At 50.4% G+C, this 20,608-nt stretch overlaps 6 protein-coding genes across 9 annotated transcripts; 4 read left to right on the top strand and 2 right to left on the bottom strand.

Moving 5' to 3' along the window:
• The first annotated feature begins 136 nt into the window (after positions 1–136).
• On the top strand, positions 137–7,222 carry FOXG_11303 (uncharacterized protein). Of its 2 annotated transcripts, XM_018390894.1 has the most exons (4): positions 137–363; positions 423–478; positions 539–828; positions 884–7,222. In XM_018390894.1, exon 4 carries the CDS (start codon positions 1,590–1,592, stop codon positions 3,447–3,449), a length of 1,860 nt encoding a protein of 619 aa, XP_018249443.1. In that variant the 5' UTR covers positions 137–363; positions 423–478; positions 539–828; positions 884–1,589; the 3' UTR covers positions 3,450–7,222. The 2 variants fall into 2 exon arrangements, with proteins under 2 accessions (XP_018249443.1, XP_018249444.1); XM_018390895.1 differs by having other exon boundaries at positions 137–478; positions 884–3,660.
• A 903-nt stretch (positions 7,223–8,125) lies between these two features.
• FOXG_11302 (uncharacterized protein) lies at positions 8,126–12,150 on the top strand. 3 transcript variants are annotated; one of them, XM_018390892.1, is made up of 4 exons: positions 8,208–9,681; positions 9,772–9,868; positions 9,947–10,596; positions 10,651–11,961. In XM_018390892.1, the coding sequence occupies exons 1-4, from the start codon at positions 9,218–9,220 to the stop codon at positions 11,243–11,245; spliced, it is 1,806 nt and encodes a 601-aa protein (XP_018249441.1). In that variant the 5' UTR covers positions 8,208–9,217; the 3' UTR covers positions 11,246–11,961. The 3 variants fall into 3 exon arrangements, with proteins under 3 accessions (XP_018249440.1, XP_018249442.1, XP_018249441.1); XM_018390891.1 differs by having other exon boundaries at positions 8,126–9,868; positions 10,651–12,150; XM_018390893.1 differs by having other exon boundaries at positions 8,126–9,868; positions 9,947–12,150.
• Positions 12,151–12,789: 639 nt separating this feature from the next.
• FOXG_11301 (uncharacterized protein) lies at positions 12,790–15,686 on the top strand. Its single transcript, XM_018390890.1, has 2 exons — positions 12,790–14,646; positions 14,698–15,686. The coding sequence occupies exons 1-2, from the start codon at positions 13,081–13,083 to the stop codon at positions 15,448–15,450; spliced, it is 2,319 nt and encodes a 772-aa protein (XP_018249439.1). The 5' UTR covers positions 12,790–13,080; the 3' UTR covers positions 15,451–15,686.
• Positions 15,687–15,888: 202 nt separating this feature from the next.
• Positions 15,889–17,232, top strand: FOXG_11300 (uncharacterized protein). Its single transcript, XM_018390889.1, has 3 exons — positions 15,889–16,465; positions 16,519–16,611; positions 16,661–17,232. The coding sequence occupies exons 1-3, from the start codon at positions 16,033–16,035 to the stop codon at positions 16,861–16,863; spliced, it is 729 nt and encodes a 242-aa protein (XP_018249438.1). The 5' UTR covers positions 15,889–16,032; the 3' UTR covers positions 16,864–17,232.
• On the bottom strand, positions 16,848–18,657 carry FOXG_11299 (uncharacterized protein). Its single transcript, XM_018390888.1, has 3 exons — positions 18,201–18,657; positions 17,310–18,145; positions 16,848–17,253 (listed from the first exon to the last, which is right to left on the bottom strand). Exons 1-3 carry the CDS (start codon positions 18,296–18,298, stop codon positions 17,216–17,218), a joined length of 972 nt encoding a protein of 323 aa, XP_018249437.1. The 5' UTR covers positions 18,299–18,657; the 3' UTR covers positions 16,848–17,215.
• A 653-nt stretch (positions 18,658–19,310) lies between these two features.
• FOXG_11298 (uncharacterized protein) lies at positions 19,311–20,608 on the bottom strand (the record flags this gene model as incomplete). Its single annotated transcript, XM_018390887.1, has 1 exon — positions 19,311–20,608. The coding sequence occupies exon 1, from the start codon at positions 20,370–20,372 to the stop codon at positions 19,311–19,313; it is 1,062 nt and encodes a 353-aa protein (XP_018249436.1). The 5' UTR covers positions 20,373–20,608.

Here is a 20,608-nt window from a genome sequence, read left to right as displayed (position 1 = left end):
AACTTTAGTGGACCGTTTGTGTTTCAAACCGCTGTATGTAGAACGTCCAGCGAATAAAAGACCGCTTAGGTAATTTTCAGGGGTGTTCGTCAGCAGTCCCCTGATAATCAGCCAGAATTGAGCAGGGGTGTTGTCTTGTGTTTTCTCCATCATGACGACGATATGAAATTGCGATTGATGAAAATACTGACTTGGAGTTAATATCTATGCTTTGGTTGAGGGTCAAACACCGGACTGCGACGACATGAGTGGTTTGGAGGCGTTCCAAGCTTAAATATTTGTTGTTTCAGTCTATCTTGGCCCTGAGGGTGCTGATAAAGCCATCATGGCTGGAGATACAGTGGTTCAATTGTTTGCCTTATGGTACATTCCCCCCTCTTTATCAAGTCTCAAAATGTATAATAACTAATGTTGTTTAATAGTGCTGCCTCTTCATTCTTTTACATATCTCAAACCCTTGAACGCCATTCTCTAACAGGTTAGTCCTAGCCCTGTCGTTCCAGATATGCAGCCAGACCTAACATGAGATATTGCTTAGAGAGCCCGAGATTATCATCATTTCTTGTATTTCTTCTCTCTGGATTAGTATGCTACGGAGTCAGTTGTATAACCAAGTGGTTTCCTGGTGCAGACGGACGCTTCACGACACATCGTCGTCAAGGCTCTCTACTTGATGGTACACATGATGCTCGAAAGGGGCAGAACACACATCTTCCTGGAAGGCCAAGAAGACTTTCCCTTCCGATCCTTGTATTATGCATTGTATTGAGGCTGGAAATATTCCATCGTGTCAATTATCAGCAACAATGTGCAACTCCTGGCCTCGAGGTGAGACTATGCTCCTTATCACAAATGGATCGTAGGGAAGCTTACAATCATTCAGTCTTTTCTACCACTTCTCTTCTTCGCTTATGAAATCTTCACCTCTCGAAGAAAATGGGGCTTTCCACCACCAGAAGACCCTGATGACCCCTGGCGTTCATGCTTTGATGACTTGGTCGACTGGTTCAGTGGCCCAAGAGTTATGCTCACTATGGCGGTGTCTAGTCTCGTGGTGTTTTCTACAGGCACATACTACGCCACAAGCCGCATAACACGCTCCACATACTATTGCTTTGAACTCCTCGAGAGCAAGCGGTCAACCCTTGCTTTGCAGTGTATGGGACTTGTGCTTGATGCCATCATCGTGATTCTTCTTTGGCGCTTGCTCGCCTGGTCGCGCACAGCTAAGCTTCGTTTACGGACTTTGGGTACGGTCTTGACCCTCTCTTCGATATCGATGAGCCTTGTGTGGGTGGGGAGCAGGCTTTTCAGGGGTTCGTCTGTGCTTCACGCTGGGTTTGGCTTTCTCTACGGATTTGATATCATCGTCGACAGTGTTGCCTTTGCAGCACTTATGATCTCAGCTACGTTCTGGGTCTGCGAGACATCACCGCTTACACCATCCGCTATCATCACCTTTCTGGTAGGAACAGCAAAGGCCTGTCATAACATCTTCAACTACGGAGACTACCTTCACCCTACACGCCTTCATGAGATCACGCCACTTTACTTCATTGCTTTCGGCATGATCATCTTTACATACACTCATGGTATTCAATCTGTCATCTTCATCAGAAGATTCGTTCTCATGGCTCTCCTCGTTGGCCTTGTTGTGGGCACTACTGTGTTCATTGCCAAGTCGGATCCGCAGACTTTCAAGCGTCATCCTGTCAATGACTTCATTTACAGAGCCAATATCAGGCAAGACCGTTGGATGCAGGAAGCGAGCACAAGTGGGAGTCTTTCTATCGCTCACAAGATCTATAAGGAACGACATGAAGGACGGGATCCTCCCCCGGCATTTCCAGATTGGTATGACCTGGCCAAAGATACTGTTGTCATTGATAAATTTGATCAGATCGACCAAGATTTGGCCCCATTCAGAGCCATCCCACCCAACAAACTTCGACAACGAGCTTCCATATTGTCTCAGATGCATGGCATTCCATACAATCGGTATCAAGGACGGTAATGCATCGAGGCTACCTGAAGTCACTGGCCATGATGCCGAGGTGCTGGACGGCCTCGTCGTAACCATCAACAAGTTTGCTAAATTTCTCCCTGACATGCTCTTTCCCGTTAATTTGGGAGTTACACCACGGATTCTTCCATCATGGGAGACGGCGAATGGGCACAGCAGAGCTGACCTGACCCCAATCGTCAATCTGATATCGAAGAGGGCAGTCAAAGAAGATGACGCAGATCAAGTAAAGGAAGCCGGATCTGCAGAGACTCCCGTGCCTGCCCCTTTGCCAGCGCTCCCAGATTATCCCCAAGACAAGGAGCCCTCCATGATAAGCCCAGCCAACTATCGCCAGATGCAGGTTGAAGCATGCCCCCCTGGCTCACGAACTCGAACCAACCCGCACTGGAATATCGGAGAGTTTTGCGCCGAGTGCGTACGAAGGCACTCAAAGGCGCAACTCATGGTCAACTGGGAACGATCACTCCAGTACTGCTTCCAGCCTGATCTCAAGTACCTCCACGGCATGTCTCTCTCAAGTCCTCATGCGGAACCAATCAGGGACCTTTTGCCATTGTTTGGGTTCTCCAAGTCGGAGCCGTTCAATGACATCCTAATACCTCTTCCACAGGAAGACGACGACAGAGCTGATATAGGCTGGAACTTTGACCGTCGCTACGACGCCATGTTTTGGCGTGGTCAAACTGATAATGGCGTTATTTCAGACCAGGCCTTGCGCGGCAATCATAAATTCCGGCTCCTTCATATGTTGGGTAACCAAAATCCCGAGGACAAGGTCTCAATAGTTCTTCCAACGGCAAAAGACGCATCAGTATACCGACATGAAAAGGTACCAATTACGGAAGCGAATCTTGTCCTTCCATCGAGTGTCGGCATGAACAATTACACAGGCTGCATAGGCCCCAATTGTGAGCTTCTTCATCAGACGTATCCCATCGTCAACGAAGCTCAGGACCAGGAACCCCTCGAATACCGCTATATCCTCCTCTTGGATACGGACCACGGGCCTTCACCCGACCTTCTCCGCGTGCTCCGCTCAAAGAGCGTACCTTTTATCTCCACCATCTTCCGTACGTGGTATAGCGATCGCCTGATTCCCTGGCTGCATTTCGTGCCCATCGATACGCGTTATCAGGGTTTGCACACCACCCTGACATACTTTACTGGTACACAGAAGAAAGCATACCTCAACGGGCGCGATACTGACATGAAGGGGCTGGCCAAGGATGGCGCCTGGATTGCACAGCAGGGTGCCAAGTGGGCAAACCAAGCATTAGGAGAAAAGGATAAAGAAGTCTATCTCTTCAGACTACTGCTTGAATGGGGGAGATTAGTTGATGACAAACGTGATGAGATTGGGACAAGTAAGAATGATAAGGGCGAGCTTAAGAGCTCTCCATGGACAAAGAATCAGAAATGGTGATTATAATGGTTTGAATGGTGGCAAGAATCTCTATCTCATTTAAGCTAATAACTTGTCGGCGTCTTCTTGTATATTTGTTCGATTCCATGGTTATGAAGCATCACTACCGGAGTAGCTAGATGCATGTCATGTAGCAGGATGCCAATATGAGGAGTATACATTTTCGATCCTTGAAATATCGCACGAAGTTGAACCACGTTGCTCAGGCTCACATAGCGTACAACCCACTCAACGGCTTGATTCAAGAATACCGAAGATCACATGAGCGGTATCCCAAAAGGATGCCGATCGACTTACATTGTCACCATGTAGTCTCCATAAGTTCGCAAAAAGCCAGGTTTTTTGTCATTGGAGGTCTCGATGCGTGGGAGGCAGCACCCATGATGCACATCGAAAAGTCTATAGACTCCGTGCATACTCAAATACAGGCGGCAGCTGGGGTCTATAGTAAGGCGTGAAGTAGGCGGCAGTTACACCGCGGTCATTCCGCCACTGCGGATGCCTACGAGAGGAGGTACCGGGACGGTCTTCTCGGCCTACGATGAACCGATAAGACGAAAGCTCTGTCCAATCCCGCATGGGTACGGGGCCCAGTCCGGCAAGTGCCTTTCGATATTCGGGAACCAGCACCGGAGACAAGTCCGGAGTCACTGCCTGACCTTCAACAGCTGTGCGGTATGTATGTAGCAGGAGAACCTGAGCCCAACATGAGGTGTTCTGGAAATATGTCAAGCGTCGTGCTAATGTGACGTGAAATGAAGGTGAGAGCTCCGTCAGATGCCATGGGGTTTCAAATGTGTCAGCTTCGTAAATCTAACGTCCTCGACCCAATTAATCAGAATCGAACTGGTGAAATAAAGAGCATTCGGATTGTTTCTCCGTCGGTTGAAGACGCCTTGTATCGGTGAATCTAATGTGCTTGGTGGAGATCGCAACACCGATTGGCCTATTGTAAAGGACTTAGAGTCACGTCGGGGTCGGTTGCCCATCCGTCAAAAAGGAACATGGTGCCGATGAATCAACGAGTCCTTGCTCAAGCTTGGACCAACAACGAGAACTGAAAAGTGGATCGGATCTGATGATGTCTCGTGAAAAGATCTCGGTGAAGACCCGGAGCCAGGTTCGACTGGGGTGAAAGAGAGTTTGATGTGTGTCGCAACACCCTCTTTGTTCCAAGAGGTGGCATACACCACATTGCAGGAATACTGAGACATAAAATGATTCAAGTCATGAATATGGGATCATATATGGGCTTGCTATGCTCATAAGCATATGAGAGAATGACCGACTTGAAGGCAGGCAGACAACTGACAATGTATGTGTGTGACCATGTGGAGGTCTCAGTCACCGTCTTGTAACAAGACTGCACATCCACAACTGTTCTCAAGACATCCGCAGTAACATTGCATCTAAGACTGTGCACTTACGAGGTGAGCGGCTTTGCTTCGTAGCATTCGACTTAACCTCGGTGAATCTGTTTGAACCTGCCCCAGATGTTAGGCCCACAGGCTTCAGCAAGAAGAAAAGAAGAAAAGACTGGGCCCTTGCTTTGGTTTGTGAGCATGGGGGCGGAGAATTGACCCAGGACTTGGCCAGTAGGGACCCTTGATAATGATAATGGGCCCTTGGCATCTAGGTCCCTTAGCTGCCGATGATTTCTCTTCACGAATTCTGGGGTGAGGTGAGCCGATCAAGCACCTGAAAGACAAAATTTCTTTTCATGTCGAAGTTGGGCGGAATTCAGCCACTGCCGGTCCAATCTAATCGAGTCGATTTGATAATTGTAATGCCGTAATAGAATTCTGCACATATTTTATGCTTTCCGAATTTTAGTGCAAGGCAGCTCTGTCGTGCATGCCCCAAGGAACAGTCTGCCGTACATAGAACAGGGTACGTGGTTAATACTTCAGGTGATAACTAACAATAATTGGAGGGACGGGATGACGGATGATGGACGGTCGGCCATGTGCCTGGGGCTCTGCAGCGAAAAACTGACCGTTCACTAACAACCACCATCAAACAACGTGCCTGGTTGACAAATTGAGTTTGTGGTGCTTCTTCCCGAGTTCAAAGCCGAATCACTTCGATGTAGCGTGGGTACGGACCACACATCCTTCTCACCGAACCGCAACGGGGGTCGGCGGGCGGCGAATGACAACACTCCGTGCATTGCTAGTCTGAGTGGTTTCTTTCTCCTTGGATGGCTCAAGAGCTGCTTCTGCAATATGGAGGCGCGCCTATGGAACCACCAGTGCTAAAGTGTATGGAGACGATTTGTGGGAGCCAAGCTCTAACTCGCAGTAGTGTGAGCGGTAGGTGCGTTGAGCTGGTCCAGGTGTAAGTGATTAACCGCGGGTAATGTATCGAGCCTCAACGGCATCCTACACTTGGCTTGTCTCGATAGAAGAAATATGGTCAAGGGGGAAGTCGGTTCAATACCACACGTCATCTTAAGGCTGAGCCTTGTATCAGCACAGAAGCAAGGTCGCAAGTCCAGCGCTGTTTACCATCTCTGTCGAGCTTGAGATATTGAAAAGCTTGATGTTGCGAGTGAGAGAGTTGGCAACAATGTTTCCAACGTACAAAAAGACTTGTGTCATCAGGAAACGAATAAGAACCTAACGTAAGTAGGCTACGACCAATCGGTGGCGTCGATTAATTGGTGTGCTTTGGGACAAAAGATAATGACGGTACAAAAGGCCAATTGATGTTCTTCTCAACTACGTAGTGTTATAACACTCATGCAAGCATAGCATGTCTTAGCATAGGTTGCAGCTGCCGACGAGGCTGGCCGCGACAACCCACCCGCCGGTGACGGAACCCGGTCACCTCATGGGGGTGGAAACGCAGAATGCAAACATGAGACATATTGTCTTATGCTTGCAGTCGCGAATTCAGGCTCCAAAGAGCCCACGAGAGCATGATCTTGAAACTGAGAAGGAGAGGGGAAAAAGAGAATGTTGGGTAGCTTTTCGCTTCCGATAATGAAGAGGGCAACGACGTGATGCGTCCCAGCTTGTGACGTTGAGAGCCAGGGGAGCTGTATCGTCTGTGCTCGGTGTTGCACCTCCGGTCAAACAGATGCTTTGGACAACGGGTCCTTGCACGGATCTCTTCACAGGGTGCCATAGGCATGCCATGCGACGCACAGGGTTTAGCCATCCATCAGTCCGTGGTACGGGTTACACGCAGACTGTCTGACCTTAAACTTGAACTGGGAGATGGTTCCATGAAGCAGATGGATCTCTGAACTTGATCCCAGCATAGCACATTTTGATCGAGTTCTTGCTTTGCTGGCTTAAGATTGGCTGATAGATGCCTCCCCCAGTTCTGCCTCGAAGAAGATGTGGGTGATTGCTTCTTTGAGATGTCCCGGGGGTATGTTAGCGTGCATATGGACCAGTGCATTGTAATCGTTCAGTCTGGTCAGATGAAGCTTGATGTGGGCGGATTTATACAGACTCGAGTATTGAACATCGCAACCTCCTTCGTTCGATCAAAGGCCCAATGTTCGGAGTAATTGGCTAGAGCCCTGTTGAGCCGATATCGCCTCGTCTGACATGTTGCTCGATCTTGACATGTCAAGTGCCAATAGCCGATGTGCGGTTGAAATCGACATATTTGGGTACGGTTAAAGAAGAGATTGGATCACATTTGAGGGGGATTCAGTGGGGAGATGAGATGTACTGCCTCCGAAAAAGAAAGCAATTCCGAGGAAAGTCCTTTACTGATGTGATGTTTGGATTGGCAGGAACACCAGAAACCCACGTCGTCACGTTACAAGCGCATGTTAATATGGGAAGGTACAGTACATTGCAGACAGGGCAGAGCAAGCAAGCAAGAAAACAAGGGTACCTTAGCATTTGCCGCCAGAGCCGCGTATCATCACATAACGCTACTGTAGCTTAACCAGTCTAGTGGGATGCAGATTTGATCAATTGGGTTCTGTTGTCAAGATCCTTACTCCTGAGATGTTCGAGACTCGAGATTGATTCCTTAAACCGTTGTGGTGCTGCCATTTTCCATTTCATACCGAGATTTACCGCTCACCTCGGCCGGGATTTACAACCGGGTCTAGCCTAAATCGTCTCACCTTGTCTTGCTTCATGAACCTCATCCCACGGTCGACTTGTCTGTCATTGGCCTTTTGAGAAATGTTGGATTTTTTTGTCTGATGATTAAGACATGCATCTTATCTCAGTCTTGCTCGTGAGAAATCCCCAACAAATGTATGTCTCTCAGCCAATGCTTGGATGGGCAGTTACTTCGACTAGGTATTGATTGTCCATATTCGGCTTCTGACCTCGACTGACCTTGAACCCACCTTACTCCAGAAATCCAGTGACCATCAAAGTCAAGGCTACTCCGTTCATTGAATCGTTCCATTTTACCCAATCTCAGGTCCCCCCAAATGCAAGCCAATGTATTCCCGGGCCGGTCCCTTACTCTCACCTCAGGTACCTAGTCCATGCATTTGCCGTGAAAAGCTACCTCATTTTGATCTCCTGCTTCCCGGGGAAATCCACTTCCCCTCTGGCGGGCATTGTCACCAGCAGCGCTCCTCTCCGCCGTGCATGGTGAGTTAGTACCTAATTGCTTCCGCGCACGCCCCCACCCCACTTTCGTTTGTGAGACCCTCCAAACTACCTGTCTGATTGGTCGAGTCATAGCTGTAGCTTTCTCTCCCACGCCCTCCCCTCCGCTTTCTTCACCTTTTTACACGCCACTCCATTCATCTCAGGTCAGTCTTCGCGACGACGGAACACTCTCGGTCTCTTTCCATGGCATGAACTTGCGCTGTCTTTTTCTTGCTCTTGTTAGCTATTTCTCTTTAGCATCCCATCTTCTTGTTCAAGTGACCTTGGTCTGCTTCATTGCTTCACCGTTACGCTTCCCGCTCACCTGAACGACATCTTGAAATCCGTCTTACATCATAGGCCGGCTTTTCGTATATACGACTCTCATCTCGCCTTCAGGTCGCCTTGATCCGACCAAACATTTCCTTTGATCCCACAAGCTAGCAGCCGAAACTGGGCGTCTTGCAACGAATTGAGGTATCGTCCACTGGCTATTTTGCATCGCGCACCTAGCTAGACGTTGATACACTTTCGTCTTGTTCAAGGTCCAATTGTGAAGCTCATCGTCGGCTTAATCATCGTTGGTCCGCTATTACCACTCCATATCTCTATACATTACTTGCGCCGGGCCTCACTGCACTCCGCTGCGATCAATTGAATTGCACAGTATTTCAGTATCTTCTATCCATTTGTCTCTGCGTCTCTCAGTTCGCCCCAGGGTGTTTAATTTTCTGCCTTACCAATTCAAGATTTCCCACACAGAAGCCCTTCTAAGCTCGCCGTTCACCATCTCGGCACAAAGTTGCTTCTGCGAATCTTCCTCTCCCAGCATCTACAATTCTTTCAGTGCGCCTGCAAAGCTGCGGTTATCTATACACTGTTGGCGCTTCTATTTGCTGAGGCTGGAAATATTTGATGGTGGGGTGAACACTTCTCTTACTTACGGTACCATCGACGCACACATATCAACGCGCCCATCGCTTGTGCAGCCTGTGCCGTATGCTTGCGCCTGCACATACACAATTGACACACCCACTGGCAATACAGATATATATCTAAGCAATTGGCTTATTGGCAAGCTTCCTGATCTGCAAGCTGTTTTTGCCTACTTCAACCCTTCTTCTCCCTCAAGTTTGAGATAATGGGCGTTTGAATAGTTCTGACGCTCATTTAATCTCTTTACCTATCAGCATGAATTCTGTCGCCCACAGCATGGCCGAGGCTTCTCCAGCTCCTGCTGCTCCGTCCATGCAACACCAACACCAACATCAACAGCCGCAACCTCCACCGTCTCCATCTCCATCGCAGCCGACCTCTGTATCCGAAACCGCTCCGACGCCATCCTTACCTTCAATTTCCTCGCCCTCTGCTCAGTCTGCTTCGCTGCCTGCTGTTCTCGCCGCCGCAACAGCTGTCGCATCAGTCTCCGCCCATCCACTCGCGCCAAATCCAGATGAGCTTCCCCCGCTCCGCCAACCGTCGCCGACCTCACCGGCGCATTATACGTTCGAACAACACCAACAGCAGCAGCACCACCATCATCCTCACCACAACCTCCACCCCGTTACGCCGCCTCTGAGAAAGGACACATGCTCCTCCATCTCAACTCAGGCCACTAGCGCTACCTTGGCCTCCACAGAGACCAATAACACATCGTACAGTGCCGACACCTCTCCTAACTTGCACCAGTCCATTTTCTCTATAAAGGATGGCTCCGACGTCTCTAACAACCGCCGCACGAGCAGGAGACGGACCGGGCCCCTTTCTCAGCAGTCCAGAGAACGCGCTGCACTCATTCGAAAGCTGGGCGCATGCATTGACTGTAGGAGGCGACGAGTCGCTGTAAGTCATACTCATTCTATGTGCCACACAAACTTTTTATATGGACTTATATGCCAACCCTTGTCTCCATTATTGTAGTGCCACCCCAGTCATCATAATATGACATGGGAAGACGTCGTAACCAAGTTTCATCGTTCGCATAGCCCGACTATTCAGGACATTGCACCTTCCCTCGCCGCTGCCGGCCGACCGTTGAGCCCCGCCCCCGCGATCACCAATGTCCAGGCCTTGTTCCACGATACCCAGGAAATGGATATCGATTCCAGTACTCCTGGCTCCAACCTGCCCGGCCGACCTCCGCTAAGTGACGCTCGAATTCGTACCCCTTTGCCATCGGGCCCTCGCCTCGAGAAGTCCCTGTCTTTACCTGGCATCGAGAGCTTCAAGAACGATCTCCAATCCAATGTGGGGCGTATGCTTTCCACTCCCAGTCGGGATCGATACAGTTCTGTGCAGGTTCTGTTCCTGTTCTGGCAAGACGATGAAGAGGTCCCGATAATTCAGACCGCTGTCCGGGAGCTCGCTGAGGTTTTTGATAAGTATTATCGCTACAACTTTCAAGTTCAAGCTATCCCGTCGTCCTCTGATGGCTGCAAAAGCTCATGGAGGTGGCTATCAAGGGCACTCAACGAGTTTGTTGAGGACCGCGATGAGCGTGATGTGTTGAAGATAGTCTATTACGCAGGACATACATACCTCGATGGCAATCGTGAGATGGTTCTGGCAAGGTATGCCGTTTGCCACCCCCTTCTGCATTGATGATACCGGCTAAGACTTGGCAGCTCGCGAAATCCAGAACAAGCCTCAACAATCCGGTGGGGTGGTATACAACAAACTCTCGAAGAGGCTTGTGCCGATACGTTGATTATTATGGATGCTGCATATTACCCATCGTCCAGAATGGTTCGACAACAGGGCGTCCTGGAACTACTTGCAGCTTCGGTATCAGAAGAGCATTATTACGATCTTGATCGCTGTGCATTCACTCGGGCCCTTGCTGAACAACTGCGAGTCCGGGCAGCACGCTTGAGTCCTCTTTCGGCTGCCGAGCTGCACGCGAATTTGTTCTCTCAGTACGCCAAAATGGTCCAAGACAAGTATCCAGAGAAAGAAGTATTGACCAGTTTCCCCTCGCCGCTGCACATGATGATGTCGGGCAACTCGAGGCTTCCGTCCATCTTCCTTTCTCCGGTATACCAGAACAGCCCCACGCGAGGAAGTTTCTCTTCGTATGAGAACAGTCCCCAATTACACTTGTCTATTCGACTGGACGATGACAACGTCGACCTCGAAAGCTGGAATGAATGGCTGCGACTGATGCCGGAAGGTATCAGGGATGTCAAGGTTGAAGGGCCGTTCCGAGCTACGTTTAGATGAGTAACTTCGGACTTCGACTCTATATTCGACTTTCGTTTAATGACACAACCGGGAAGCTGATCACACCAGCACCTCTGTGAATTGAGGTAGACTACTCTTGAAATAGAGGATGTCTGTTGAGGTTCCCCTGAAAACGGAAACGACCTCAACTTTGATGCTGGGCATGATCGCCAAGATCGGACATGATGGGCTTTCAGAATTAGTCCCATCATGGCGCACTCACATGAATCACTCCCCTCTCATGACGGCAATGCATTGATTACACTCTAATTTGATTTGAAATGGAATATGTAATGACGGGTCCATGAAGGATAGTGCATGGAGTCTTGGGCGGAGCAAAAAGCAAATGGGACCCCAGTCTGATTCGCATAAACCGGGGTTACTTGACGGTCAAGCCGAGGAATTACGGCTGGATATCTATTTGGAAGGACATTGATCGATATGGAAAGTAATTTGGCAAAAAGGCGAGAGAAAAGTGACTCAGAGGCCAGAAAGAGCGAGCATGAGACATGTTTGTTTATATATAGGCACCTGCATATGCAAAGGTAGCATTCTGCAGGTTATGTTTCATCAAGGCCCGTTGAAGCTTTGTCTCAATCTTTGTTTCACTCAGTAAATCGTTCGGGTCAGGCATATCATAACGGATGTCGACATAAAAGCTTTGACTATAACAGGCATGTGAAAGAGCAGCACCAGGGTCTAGCAATGCAAGTGATAATGACGAAACGTCCAGCATAGAGGAAACAATGCACGGATACAATAGAAATTGGTGCATGATGGCGAGACCGGGACCCAGGAGGCAGGCCCATGAGTCGTCGGGTGATAAAGCGCGGAGTCTTTTGGCGGGACCAAAACAAAAAAGTTTGTTGTTCATGGGGGGCTGGGTCTGGTCTTGTCTTGGTAGGGGAGGGGAGGGAGGAATTGGGAGTGAATATTGGGCTCTGACTGAGTCTGAGTCGAGTAGAGGTAGTCTGATTGACAATTCTCGGCCTCGTTGTTCAACTGCCAACGTAACAATGCGACATTTCTTGAATCAAATGATAGGCGGTAAAGCATGCCACATCATGGATGACCACCCTACCTACCTTGCCTTGCCTTGCCTTACCTTACCTAGGTACAAACGGGAATGGATATGGATATGGATGTACGTTGATTGAAAATCTGAACGATGGAGCTTGCAAGGGTGACATGTCGTTCATTGACAACCCCACTAGAGGACAAAAAAGCTGCGTGGATATTGGATGATGGGCAGCAAATTCAGACCCGAAAGATCCCATGCTAAAGTGCGGTAAGGCCGTCAATTGACCCTTTGGCACCTTTTACTTACCCAAATTATACAGAGAAGGAACAGGAAACAGTAAATCGAAGTGCAAATCACGGCACGGCCCAGCCATTTCATTTTATCACCGAGGTGACCGCCTGAGAAAATTATCACAGCCTGGTGATAAGTGTTGGTGGTTAGCTGTTTAGCGCATGGTTTGGTGGCCTACCTAATCTGGAGCTGGACTGGAGCCCGGGGCGGACTGGCCTGGCCTGGTCTGATACGATTTTTTTGTCCCCCCATAACTTACGTCTCCATAATCCGCTGCCGCTACTGCAACACCACCTCAAGCTCATACTTCAACAACGGCATCTCCAACCTCCAGCCGAGCCAACCTCTTTGTCCCTTTTTTACCTAAAAACTCTAAGAGATTCCCGATCTTCTAGTGACCCTATTCTGTTTCCTTTCTTCCCCTCTTCTCCTCCTCTCTTGCCTTACCGATCATCTTCCTGACCCCTCCTCTCCTCAAACTTTTTTTTTCTAAACACCCCACATTCCCCATTACTGATTCGATATGGGCGGCGTTGTCTCTGCATTCTCTAGTAGTAGCGGTGAAGACTCCGTCGCAGCGCGACAAGCTCTCGAGAAGCAACTTGCCGACAGGGAAGAAACCATCGCCGTCCTCGAGGAAGACCTCTCAAAGAAGGAGAAGGAATGCACAACAGTATCCAAAGATGCTGAGGATTTGAGGGAAAAGATCAAGGAGCTCGAGGCTCAGTCTTCTCTTGCCCTTGATGAGACTCACGCCCGTATCGCCATCTTGCAGGAAGAGTTGAAGAAGGGCGGTGACTCCTCCTCCGAGCAGCTCCGATCTACCAAGGAGTCTGCTGAGAAGAACGCCAAGGAGCTCGAGGATGCTAAGACCAGCCTGACTGCTACCGAAGAGAAGCTCAAGGGTCTGGAGCAGGAGAGGCAATCCATCGCCGATGAGCTCGCCGGCCTCAAGGCAGAGCTTGCTGAGGCCAAGGAGGCCCGCGAGGCCCTCGAGGCTGCTCTCACCAAGGAGATTGCTACTCTCAAGACACAGATCTCCGAGGCCGAGGAGAAGCATCAGACTCTTACCAAGGCCCACAGCACACTTGAGGAAGAGCTTGCTGCCGCTTCCAGCGCCGCTGAGCAAGGCAAGCAGGCTCTGACCGGTTCCGAAGACAAGTTCACCACCCTACAATCCAGCCACGCCAAGCTCGAGACCGACCTGGCCGCCGCCGTCACTGCCCTCGACGAGCAGAAGAAGGCCTTGGCCGGTTCCGAGGAGAAGTACGCCGCTCTCCAAGAGACACTCGACAAGCTCCAGGAGCAGTCCGACTCCCAGATCGCTACTGCCAAGAAGGACCTCGCCGAGGCTCAAGAGAAGACAAATGCTCTCCAACAAACACACAACAAGCACAAGGCCGACTCTGAGAACGAGTTGTCTGAACTCAAGAAGCAGCTCTCTGAGCTCGGTGACCTCCAGACAAAGTACGCTACTCTCGAGGAGACCAATAAGTCTCTTGAAAAGGAGCTTGCTGAGCTCAAGGAGAAGGTTGCTGACCTCGAGAAGACCAATGAGTCTCTCAAGAGCAACTCTTCTTCCGAGCTTGTCGCGGCTCAAAAGGATGCTGCTGAGTGGAAGGAGAAGCACGGTTCTCTTCAGTCTACACATGATGGTCTGTCCAAGGACCTTGAGACTGCTAAGAAGGATCTTGCTGCTGCCGAGGAGGCCCAGAAGAAGCTTACCGAGGACCACACCGCTGCCTTGACCAAGGCTCAGGGTGACTCATCTGCTGAATTGGAGAAGGTCAAGAAGGAGGCTGCCGACCTTGAGGCTAAGCTCAAGTCTACTACCGACGAGCACGACGCCCTCAAGAAGGAACGTGATGAGCAAGCTGAGAAGCTCAAGACCGTCACCAGCGACCACGAGGCCATCCAGAAGAAGCAGGAGGAAACCGAGGCTAAGCTCAAGGCTGCCAATGAGGAGCGCGAGTCTGTCGAGAAGCAGCTCAACGAGAAGACATCAAAGCTTGCCGAGCTCGAGAAGGAAATCGAGGAGGCCAAGGCCCAGGTTGCCAAGGCCGAGGAAGACCTGAAGACTTCCCAAGCGGTAAATACTCACCATGATTACATACCTATCAAGGCGCTAACATTTGCATAGGAGAAGAAGGAGCTTGAGGCCAAGATCGCCGATCTTGAGTCCAGCGCCAAGAACTCCCAGGAGTCTGAGTCTGGCTTGAACGCCAAGCTCAAGGAGGCTGAGGACAAGGTCAAGAGCCTCGAGTCTGATGCCGCCAAGGCTAAGGAGTCTGAATCTTCACTGAAGTCCAAGACCGAGGAGGCCGAGGCTAAGGCCAAGGAGACTGAAGCGTCATTGAAGTCTAAGGCTGATGAGGCCGAGGCTAAGGTTGCTGCCCTCGAGGCCGACGCAAAGAAGGCTCAAGATTCCGAGTCTGCTCTTAAGAAGCAGCTCGAGGAAGCTCAGGCTGCTACCGAATCTGAGAAGAAGTCTTCCGCCGATAAGACCAAGTCCCTTGAGGACGAACTCAAGGAGCTCAAGGAGAAGTTCGCCAAGTCCGAGGAGGCCGCTAAGAAGGTCGAAGCTCTTGAGAAGGAGAAGGCCGATGCCGTCGCCAAGGCTGAGTCCCTGCAGAAGGAGGCAGATGAAAAGACCAAGACCCTGGAGGCCGAGAAGAAGGCCGCTGAGGAGAAGGCTGCTGCTCTGGAGAAGGAGAAGACCGATGCCGAGGAGAAAACAAAGACAGCACAGTCCGCCTTCAGCAACGCCCTTGAGAAGGTCAAGACCATCCAGGGCGAGAAGAAGGAGGCTCTTGAGAAGGTCAAGGCCCTCGAGGCCGAGGTCAAGGAGCTCAAGGAGAAGAGCGCCACAACCAACGGCACATCTGAGGCTTGAGGGAAAGGGATTTCTTTGTCAAATGGGAAGGGGTAATGCTGCTGATGAGACCAAAAAGTGTTTGTTATACGATCTGTGACGCCGGATGAACTGAAATGTCTGATTCATATCACGGGAAACGAAGGAGTGGACTTATGCGTCTTTGATGAACTCGATACCCAAATAAATAGTTTTTAGAAGAGCGTAATTTAGATGAGCGTCTATGCCACTCTTTTTGATGCCAACTTCGTTTTCCCCCTTGCTCATATGTGAGACATTGAGGAGTTTGTTCTTGTGTCGGTGAAACAAGATGTGTTGCGGATGTCAAAATGAAGACATTGCATCTACAAAGCAGTCAAGTACGACAATTAAAAGCTTCAAAGTAGTATTGATTGTTTAACGTGAATACCAATTGACTACTTATTCAATCTCAGCATGTCTTGATATCAAGCTTAGAAGCTCTCAACTGTGGCTGCGTCATCCCAAGCCACACCCGCACATTTCCCCCATCTGATTGGCCCACTTGTTCTCTCCTCCAGCACCAAAAACGTCACAATGTCAACCTCTATCTAACCTCACCTCTCACAACCTCCACCGCCCAAGATGCGCTTCACCTTCGAAACCAGCGCTATTCTCGCGCTCCTCCCTCTGGCTCTTGCCGACTCTTTAACCCTCTATCTCCCCTCCAATCCCAACCCCTTCAGCATCCCCGCCAACACGCACGCCACGCTCTCCTCCGCAGGCGTCCACTTCTCCGCGCCACTGTCCTCCGCCAACACTTTTGTCTTTCACAACGTCACGCCTGGCTCGTACCTTGCTGATGTTCACTGTCCGACTGACGCGTTTCATCCGCTGAGGATTGATGTTCAGCTTGCGGAGGATGGAGAGGAGGGAATTGTCAGGGCGTGGGAGACGTATCGGGGCAATGACTGGGGGAATAAGGGGGAGGTCGTGCAGGTGAAGGAGGGGAGTAAGGGACGAGGTTTTGAGCTGCGGGCTATTGGGGGAAAGAATTACTTTATGGAGAGGCCGCAGTGTGAGTCTCGGTCTTCAATTCTCCGTGAACTGATCAGCGCTAACATATAGCAGTCTCGGTCTTTGCTATCCTCAAGAACCCCATGATCCTTATGGCTCTCGTCAGTCTGGTTCTCATGGTGGGCATGCCAAAGCTCATGGACAGCAGTATGTATCCGTTCACCCTCGCAAACAGATTTATACTAACAAGATCCAGTGGACCCTGAAATGCGCGCCGAGTTCGAGGCCCAGCGAAAGAACAGCCCCCTGAGCGCTGCCATGACCGGTCAGTCATCTGGTGACAACCCCCTTACCAACTTCGACATGGCTGCGTATCTCGCCGGTTCCAAGCCCAAGGAGAGCACCCCAGCCAACAATGGTGGTAACGGCAACACTAAGAACCAGGGCGTGAGACGGTAAATCTCGCACAGTTATTGGGTATATAATGACTACAAAAGTTGGATGGATACACAGCCCTGTGGGCATAGGCGGACGATAGAGAAGTAGATTATGAGATATGGCATTGTATGCATTTAGCAATGATCATTATTCCGTTGAACCTTCCCTCATCAGTTCGTTGTAGAGGTATAAAACTTAGTTAGCTACTAGTCACGGCGTAGTTACGCACAGCCTATTGTCATCATATCCTCGTTCCATACCCAATTCCTGCCCTGCCCAATAAATCTCAAAGCAAAACCAATTTCGAGCGCAAGTCGGAAATATCACACTGAGACTCCTCTTCAGCAAATCCATGCAGAACGTATGACGCTCCTTAGTCACCGCCATCATCGCCGAAATCAGCACCATCCTCTGTAACGATAGTTAGCGAGCTGTTAGATTCAAGGAGAATTGAAATGGAAACTTACCGAAACCATCCTGGTAGGCGTCTTGTTCATCGTTATCAAAAGAGTTTGCGATCATGGCACCACCAAGCAGACCAGCACCAGCACCGAGAGCAGCACCTCCCATCATGCCCATACCACCACCACCAGGTTTACGGCCACCACCACCAAAGCCGCCGCCATGAGGAGCTCCGTAACCAGGAGCGCCACCATAGCCACCGTAACCTCCCGGCGCGCCATAACCGCCGCCGTAGTGAGGTTGGGCGCCGTAGCCCATTGGAGGACCTTGTCCAGGATAGCCTTGGGGCTGTTGGCCGTAGTACTGTTGTTGAGGATAACCACCTCCGTAGCCACCCTGCGAGCCGCCGTAACCACCGGCACCGCCTTGTTGGTGGCCTCCAGCCATCTGCTTGCCCTTGCCGAGCAACTTGCCTAAGAATCCACCACCGCTCTTAGCACCACGTTCTCTAGGGGGAAGTTCTGTGGGATAAGAACTGCCCCCTTGTTGTTGAGGGTACGGGCTGTTGTTCTGGGGATAGGGACTGTTGCTCTGAGGGTATGGACTATTTGATGCTCCGTATCCCGCAGGAACATCTGGACCACCAGGACCACTACGAGCGCGGGCGTCTTCCTCGGCCTGTAGCTTCGCAGCTAGCTTAGCGTCTTCATCCTCGGAAGGACCACCAGCCGACTGATCACGATGGTCCTCGTAGGGGTTCTTCTTGGTGTCTGTAGGGATGGGCGCATTGCCTTGGTCGTATCCGGGAGGAGGGCCGGCGGGCGCGGCATCATCAGCTGGAAAGACGGGAGCAGTGGGCTTTTCCCATTGCGATTGTTTTGTGTAAATGTTGACGTAGAACCTGTAATTCGCATGTTAGCGACGCTGCGCGCGCGTGGACAAAGTCAAGTTCTTACCATTCCTTGTATTGTTCGTTCCATCGCACGGCCCATCCGGCAGGAACCTCGGGGGCCTTAGGAGGAGGCGGACCAGACGGGGGAGCAAAGTCGGCCATCGAAGTAGGATTTGAAAAGTACACGATCGATGAAGATGTTGTTATAGAGTGCAACAACGATGTTGTGCGAGAAATTTGTGGTAGGTCGACGTCTGAGGAATTAACAAGAGTCGATGATGTAGCAGGTGGGTATAAGTAGGTTGTGTAGTACAAGGGACAGGTAAGGTCAAGGTAAAGAGGGGAAGTTTAATATCGAGATCAAGACGTGAGAGCCAAGGATAAGGTAAGTTAAGGCTAAAGCTAAGACTACGAGGGACTATTTAAGCACATTACCTATTTCCCTTGGCAATCTGGCACCTGCCACTTGTGACCTTGAATGTTTCGCGTCAACGCCACTTGGAGAAGCAGCATGAGTTTGGATCTGGAGCTGGAGGGGCAATCACCGAAACCCCGGTTGCCCCTCCCCCAACATGCGAAGCACAGGTGACGCCATTGGTGCAAGAGCTGTCATGTAGAAAGCACAGCCACCTTGTCCGCGGCTTCCTCGTCCGGTCTCCGACCAAGCCTTCCATTCATTAGCGACTGACTCTAGAAGCACCCAAATAGCAGTGAAGGATATGGGTAGATGAGTGACATGCGCCAAGGTGGCCTAAAATTACAGCTGCAGTTACAATTACAGTGCGTTCTGCAGGTCACGTCTTGGAGTTGCTTGCGCATGCATGCATTGATGATCCTGGAATAGCTTAGCTCTCTCTCGGATTTTAAACGGTTATTCAGTGTCATGTCACTCAAGTGCTGCGCAAAGACGACAACCTATGCATAGGCTGCCTCACGGCATTTTCCTCCAGATTCCAAAATCTTAATCGTATTTAGCCCGCGGCTTCCAGAAAGCTTCATTATAGCATACGCCACGAATGACGCAGACAGTGGCGATCGCTTGCTGTGGCGGTGCACCATAGCTTCAAGTCAATCGATGTCCTGCCTGGGAAGGAAGGGTTCCACTATCATTCTCCATGATCCGAACACGATCCAACATGTCAATTCCTTTTCCGAAAAGTGCCTGACAATTCCACTACTCGCCCGCCAAGCCTTCTCTGTCGTCCTCCTCCGGCGGTGGATTTCTATTCGTCCAAGGCTCAAAGAACTTGGAAGTCCTGGATAAGCCTCCAATGGTCTCCCATATCAAGAGGAAAGCAAACAGAGCCATGATAACGAACATGAAGCTCTCTGCATTGAGATGGTTATGTGACTCAGGGATGACGACGAGGATGATCGCAATTATCAACCTCATACTGATTCGTGTCGTCTGTCCCATGAATAGAGTGCACTCACCTTCGACCCGGTATAACATCCCGTAAACCCAGAGGCAAAACATGCCAACTCCAAGCCCTCCACCGAGAAGCCAACGCTGCCCGTCTTCAAACTCTTCAATCGCTGTGCTCGCAGCTGCGATGTGGCCTCCGATGAGAAACGATGCTGATAGAGGCAGATGCAAGAGAAAGAAGCCAAAGGCTGTCCAGGCAGATCGTCGAATCGGATGTGTTGCTTGAATACTGCCATCGCCACTGGAATAGACCCAGTTCAGCACGAACGCAATAATCAGCGTGCAGACAGCCTTTGCGTACCCTGAAGTCAAGCCAATGCCTGTCTTATTGCCAACAATGATGCTGTACACAAACTCGCCGAGAATGATGATGAAGAAAGCGCCCATTCGGTCAATCTCGTGCGCAATGTCAACAGCAGTACTGTAAGTCAGATGTAGCTTGGCCTTGATCCAGGGACTCAGAGTAAGCGCCCATGTCGCCTCTTGATAGAAGATGCCCACGGCGACGATGGCGGCTTTTGCACGAATGCTTATGTCCTCAAGGAAGAGCGGGATGGTGATTAGAAGACCGACAAACATGAAACCAGCCATGATCCGAGCCTGTGTGCGGTGCTGATACGCTGCGAACGAGGTGACGAGGAAAACATTGAGGGTAGTGAAGCGGGCTACGAGGTACGCTCCAGCAGTAGTCCGCATCGCTGTAATATCCTCATCAGCATCGTTGGCATTGTTCGCATACAGCACCAGAAGCGCCATGACCCAAAGAATAACAAGTCGCTGCAGTAAATCATCGGTATAATATGAGTTCATGATCTCGCGGAGATCAGCCCAGATATGCCATGCCGGCGCAAAGATGAGTATGTACTTTGCCAGATGAGCGCCATCAGGATGCTCAGCAAGCTCATCGCTGAAGTTGGCGACAATCGCGACATCTACAGAGTGTAAGTCAAGGCCTGAATGATAGCACGGAGATACCTACATAAAAGATCCAGGAACAGCTCGAGCGTCCAGCCTGACGCTGCTCGTCTTTTCTCCTTGATAAGTTG

Source organism: Fusarium oxysporum, chromosome 1 (genome assembly GCF_000149955.1).
Source record: "Fusarium oxysporum f. sp. lycopersici 4287 chromosome 1, whole genome shotgun sequence".
Classification (NCBI taxonomy): Eukaryota; Fungi; Ascomycota; class Sordariomycetes; order Hypocreales; family Nectriaceae; genus Fusarium; species Fusarium oxysporum.
The sequence above is the reverse complement of the archived record's forward strand: the minus strand, read 5'-3'. Positions and strand labels throughout refer to the sequence as shown.